This window comes from Somniosus microcephalus, chromosome 6 (genome assembly GCF_052327205.1).
Source record: "Somniosus microcephalus isolate GS21.2 chromosome 6, FLI_Smic_1.0, whole genome shotgun sequence".
Lineage (NCBI taxonomy): Eukaryota > Metazoa > Chordata > Chondrichthyes > Squaliformes > Somniosidae > Somniosus > Somniosus microcephalus.
The window spans coordinates 28787798-28793797 of record NC_140992.1 but is presented as its reverse complement, the minus strand read 5'-3'; the positions used below and the strand labels follow the sequence as shown (position 1 = coordinate 28793797).

At 42.2% G+C, this 6000-nt stretch overlaps 1 protein-coding gene across 2 annotated transcripts in view; it reads right to left on the bottom strand.

Moving 5' to 3' along the window:
• Positions 1–2135: 2135 nt before the first annotated feature.
• atr (ATR checkpoint kinase) overlaps positions 2136–6000 on the bottom strand; it is an 84402-nt gene continuing 80537 nt past the window's right edge. For both annotated transcript variants that reach the window (XM_085989888.1, XM_085989889.1), the window contains 3 exons: positions 5529–5680; positions 5271–5376; positions 2136–3747 (listed from right to left, as the gene is read on the bottom strand). In XM_085989888.1, the coding sequence (XP_085846014.1) occupies positions 3574–3747; positions 5271–5376; positions 5529–5680 (432 nt within the window). In that variant the 3' untranslated portion in view covers positions 2136–3573. The remainder of the gene's footprint in view (positions 3748–5270; positions 5377–5528; positions 5681–6000) is intronic.

Sequence of the window (6000 nt, the reverse complement as noted above, 5' to 3'; positions counted from 1 at the left end):
ATCTCTGTCCTAAATGGCTTACCCCTTCTGACCCCTGGTTCTGGACTCCCCGACCATCGGGAACATCCTTCCTGCATCTAGTCTGTCTAGTCCTGTTAGAATTTTATAAGTTTCAATGAGATCCCCTCTCATTCTTCTAAACTCCAGCGAGTACAAGCCCAATCGACCCAATCTCTCCTCATACGTCATTCCTGCCATCCCAGGTATCAGCCTGGTGAATCTTCGCTGCACTCCTTCCATGGCAATAACATCCTTCCTCAGATAAGGCGACCAAAACTGCACACAATACTCAAGGTGTGGTCTCACCAAGGCCGTGTACAACTGCAGCAAGACATCCTTGTTCCTGTACTCAAACCCTCTCGCTACGAAGGCCAACATACCATTTGCCTTCTTAACCGCCTGCTGCACCTACATGCTTACCTTCAGCGACTGGTGCACAAAGACGCCCAGGTCTCGTTGCACTTCCCCTTCTCCCAATCTATTGCCATTCAGATAATAATCTGCCTTCTTGTTTTTGACACCAAAGTGGATAACCTCGCATTTATCCACGTTATATTGCATCTGCTATGCTTCTGCCCAATCACCCAACCTGTCCAAATCATACTGGAGTTTCTCGGCATCCTCCTCACAGCACACACGCCCACCCAGCTTTGTGTCGTCTGCAAACTTGGCGATATTACATCTAGTTCCCTCGTCCAGATCATTAATATATATTGTGAATAGCTGGGGTCCAAGGACCGATCCCTGCGGTACCCCACTAGTCACTGCCTGCCACTCGGAAAAAGAGCCGTTTATTCCAACTCTTTGCTTTCTGTCTGCCAACCAGTTCTCTATCAAAGTCAGTACCTTGCCCCCAATCCCATGTGCCTTAACTTTACACGCTAATCTCTTATGCAGGACCTTATCGAAAGCCTTTTGAAAGTCCAAATACACCACATCCACTGGTTCTCCCTTATCTATTTTACCAGTTACATCCTCAAAAAATTCCAGTAAATTAGTAAAGCACTAAGCACGAGGCCATGATCTTATTGAATGGTGGAGCAGGCTCGAGGGGCCAAATGGTGTACTCCTGCTCCTATTTCTTATGATCTTATGCCTCTAAATTGTCAGACTGTTGTCCGACATACAGTTCTGGATGAGCAGAAATGTTCTCCAATTAAATATTGGGAAGACTGAAGCCACTGTTTTTGGTCCCCACCACAAACTCCATCCCCTAGCCACTGACTCCATCCCTCTCCCTAACATCTGTGTGAGGCTGAACCACAATGTTCGCAACCTTGGTGTCATATTTGACCCTGAAATGAGCTTCCGACCACATATCCGCAGCATAAGACCGCCTTTTTCCACCTCCGTAACATCGCCCATCTCCGCCCTTGCCTCAACTCATCTGCTGCTGAAACCCTCATCCATGTCTTTGTTACCTCTAGACTTGACTATTCCAACGCACTCCTGGCTGGCCTCCCACATTCTACCCTATGTAAACTTGAGGTCATCCAAAACTTGGCTGCCCGTGTCCTAACTCGCACCAAGTCCTGTTCGCCCATCACCCCTGTGCTCGCTGACCTACACTGGCTCCCCCGTTAAGCAGCACCTCGATTTCAAAATTCTCATCCTTGTTTTCAAATCCCTCCATGTCCTCGCCCCTCCCTATCTCTGTAATCTCCTTCAGTCCCCTCCCCACAACCGAGATATCTGCGCTCCTCTAATTCTGCCCTCTCGAGCCTCCCCGATTATAAATCGGTCAACCATTGGTGGCTGTGCATTCTGTTGCCTGGGCCCTAAGCTCTGGAATTCCCTGCCTAAACCTCTCCGCCTCTCTTTCCTCCTTTAAAAGACACTCCTTAAAACCTACCTCTTTGATCAAGCTTTTGGTCACCTACCCTAATTTCTCCCTATGTGGCTCGGTGTCAAGTTTTTTGTCTTATAATACTCCTGTGCAGCGCCTTGGGATGTAATGCTACATTAAAGGCACTGTATAAATACAAGATGTTGTTGTTCAGGGTGCCAGACAACACTCCTTTTTTGGCAAACAATATTTTGTCGCTCATGAATGGTTAGTGGAAAAGTTACAATTCTACTGTTAACTGAATCTGGTCAGACTGTTAAAATATCTGATTATAAAAACACACAATAAATATCTATTCCACGCTTTATTTTACACATTAGAGCACAACAAGGTTGTGAACATAAAAAAAAAAATAGAAAATCTGGTCTGAAACACTCAAATTTCAGATACTATAATCCTGTACAAAAATATTTTGGAAAATTATTTTTTCTGTTGTAAAGTTTCTACAACCAACCTTGAACAAGCACAAAAAGTAGCTACATTAAAGTACAATTCAGTAAGTGTGCATATTTTTCTTACTTTTCATATTCATAAATTGCCAGAAGAAACCATCACATATATATTAATCAACATGAGGTGTCATCCACACCAAAAACAGTGGAGACTGATGTGCATGAGGAGGACATTGAAGATCAAAATAACAAGCCTCTCTCAACAGGCCATCTTTTATTCAACAATCTGACTTCGGCATCAACCACCATTTATTAAGTTCAGTGAATCATTTCTCTACACATCTGACTGGAGGTTGGATTTCACTTCCCTTACAAATATGGGAGAAGTCTTTGCTCTCCACTCAAATACAGAGCCAGGTGAGGCTGTACAGTCAATAGGGGACCTCCTTGTACATCAGAATCCCACACAGTTTTGCCAGTTATAAAATGGGCTCTGTTCAATCTTAAAGGAGTAACTTAATGATAGCTTAACATGCAAAACTATATTGATCCCAATAAATTATCTGAGCCACCAATGCATGAGGCTTTTTTCCCCAAAAGCATCAATACAATTCAATTTATAATACAAATTCAACAATACAGTACAAGTTGACAGTATACAGTACAATGGGCTCTGGCCTCAATTAGGTAATTGACGTTCAGTCCTTCGGGCTTCTCCAGCAGTTCACATAAGGAATCCATTTGCTTTTTCTTGGACTATCTCTGGGATCTCCACAAATTTCAATGTGGACACTTTTTAAGTCATGTTTTACTATATCAACAGTATCCTACTCCATACTTTGTCAGGTTTCTGTATATCTGATTTCCTGTTCCAGTTAAACCCAGCCTCCTCCACCAAATTATCTTTAAAGCATTTAAATTCCAATTTCAATATTAAAAAAAAATAATAATTAACTCCCGAGATCTACTATTGAAGTTTGAATGCTTCTCACTGCACTTTAATCAGAAGTCAGTAAAGTTCTCTGTTTGCCCTTTATCTTGCCTCCTAGAGTTGAAGAAGAATTCCACATCCTTTTGATCGTTATGATGCAGTCTCTTTGACGAGAATATGTTGTTCTCTTCCTGAAGTAAGTTTTCAACAAAAAAAAATTCACTACTACAAAAGGTGTATTGCAGTGATACAAAACTTGCTTCCTGAAATGTTAGCAACTTTTGGTGGGTGATTTAGAGCTGGGGATAAAGGAGGTCACAAATCAAGCAGCTACTCCATAAACCACATATCTCGTCAATCTTGCTTCTTGCTTGTACCAGAGTTACAGCTTTTTATGAATGCTTTCACATGTATGGAGCCCAGCCCAGGTACATTTGACACAAGAGTTTTTCATTTGTTGCTTCTTGAATAAGGTAGTGGACATGACCTTCAATGGATAAAGGCAAACCTTTCACCTTATTTCTCGTCTTAATCACACCGTGCAGCCGCTTTTCTATGTCCTGAACGTGGGTCTTGGCCTAAAAAAGAACAAGTCAGCACTAAGAGAATTATTTCCGTTTTTAAATTCAATTGAGGTTTACCCAAATTTTAAATTTCCGATCACTCTTCTTCTACGACAGACTGCACCAGCTATATTTGGTGTGCTTTAATCCTAAAGGTGATTACTTTCATTTGAAAAAAGGGAGCATCTTCCACCAAATTGCTAAATAATGTCATAAAAGGGAAATAAGCTCTACTGGTGTCTTTGTCACCTCATGCTACCGCATTTTATACTTTAAAGCTGCTCAATAGACATTAGGAGCAAAGCTGTCTCTTGCTCAGTGGTTCTACTCGAGTATCATCCAAGTGCTGCCCTCAGTCTAGCCTAATCAGACCCTGCTTTTACAAAATTGAGAAGTCAAGGAAAAGGGCCAAGGCCCACAATGCAGAACAACAAGAAGGTTGAAAGTGTTAAAGACGAGGTAAATCAGGAAGCAGTGATTAGTTGACACCAAGTTTGGGTTTTTAAAAGCCTGAAGATTGCAGAAGGAAAGACAGACGGTGATAGGGAATTGCACAATTTTGAGATCCTGGGAAGGAATGAGTTGCAGTAGGAGATTGTGAGATGAATTTTGATTTGAACACAATAAGGATGTAGAAAGGAGGAAGCATGCGTAGGGTAGTGTACATGAAGCATAGAAGCAATAAGAACACCAGCAATCATTACAACAGTGACTACACTTCAGAAAGTACTTCATTGGCTGTAAAGCACTTTGGGACATCCGGTGGTCGTGAAAGGCGCTATATAAATGCGAGTCTTTCTTTTCAATAGTTGTATCAATAAAATAGAGAAAGGGATGAAAATGTGCAATGGATAGAAGTTGAAGGCTGCAGATGAGAGTTCTTTTTTTTATTATTCGTCCCTGGGATGTTGGCGTCACTGGCAAGGCCAGCATTTATTGCCCATCCCTAATTGCTCTCGGGAAGGTGGTGGTGAACCGCCTTCTTGAACCGCTGCAGTCCATGCGGTGAAGGTACTCCCACAGTGCTATTAGGTCGCGATTTCCAGGATCTTGACCCAGCGACAATAAAGGAACAGTGATATATTTCCAAGTCAGGATGGTGTGTGACTTGGAGATGAAAGTGTTCCCAGGCACCTGCTGCCCTTGTCCTTCTAGGTAGTAGAGGTCGCGGGTTTGGGAGGTGCTGTCGAAGCAGCCTTGGCGAGTTGCTGCGGTGCATCTTGTAGGTGGTACACACTGCAGCCTACAATCCAACCTAATTATACATGAGGGATGTAAAAATGTTCCATCACATTTAAAAACTAAAAGTCCCAGCTACCTCTTTCTGAACAAAAGAAGACCTCTTTGCAGCCAGCAGAGAATCAAACAACACTCTCTACTTTGCACTGGCTGCTGCAGGTCAGAGTGTTAGGAGCCCATTTGACAAAAACACGTGGGAATGACAGGGCAAAGGAAGATAGATTGGAAGGGTAAAAAAGTCAGCCGAGAACACAACATTGTTTAAATCAACACAAGGAAGACAGTCTTCTTTCACTGACCTTTTCATTGATGACCTCCCCAGTTTCATTGGGTTGTACTCTCGAACTTCCCTTTATTGGTTTGCTCCACTCCACCAGTGGGTCATGCAGAAAAGTTTTCAAAACACTGTAAGACAAAGTTTGCTCTGACTATGTATACCAACAAAACAGAATAGGTTAAAACAATCAATATTTATAATGGAAGCTTATGTAAGTAGTCAAAAATTATAGGTAATAATTCTAACTATAATTTAATTTATTTAAGATCTGATACTTTACCTCATTAAAGGTTCTCGTTGATCACGCATTAACCTCAATGTCACTTCACAGGCTCGGCGGAACAAACCTTCTGTTCCCATAGGGCCCATGGCATGGGCCATATTGTGGGTTAGACGAAAAGGGACAACTTCTGGGACATCAAAGGTCTCCCCCTAAAAAAAGTGATAACATTTTTTGAACCACAGAATATTCACGAGCGTGGTTTCCTCCACAGAGTTGCAACAGCTGGAAAGAGAATCTGGACAAAGACAAAATTCTGGATTAAATGCTGCAGTATTTCTTTTCCTGGAAAGGATTTTTAGAAAATGGCTGAGTAACCAGCAAGTTGGTGGTCCAACAAAGCATCGTCACAGAGAAATCTAGAATGCACGTTTGCAAACCAATCTTCTTTAGAAGAACAATGGGAAACTGGCTTCGACATAAACTGCTTCCTCTGTGGGAAAGGTGATGGGTGAGTCACTCTAGACCAGGG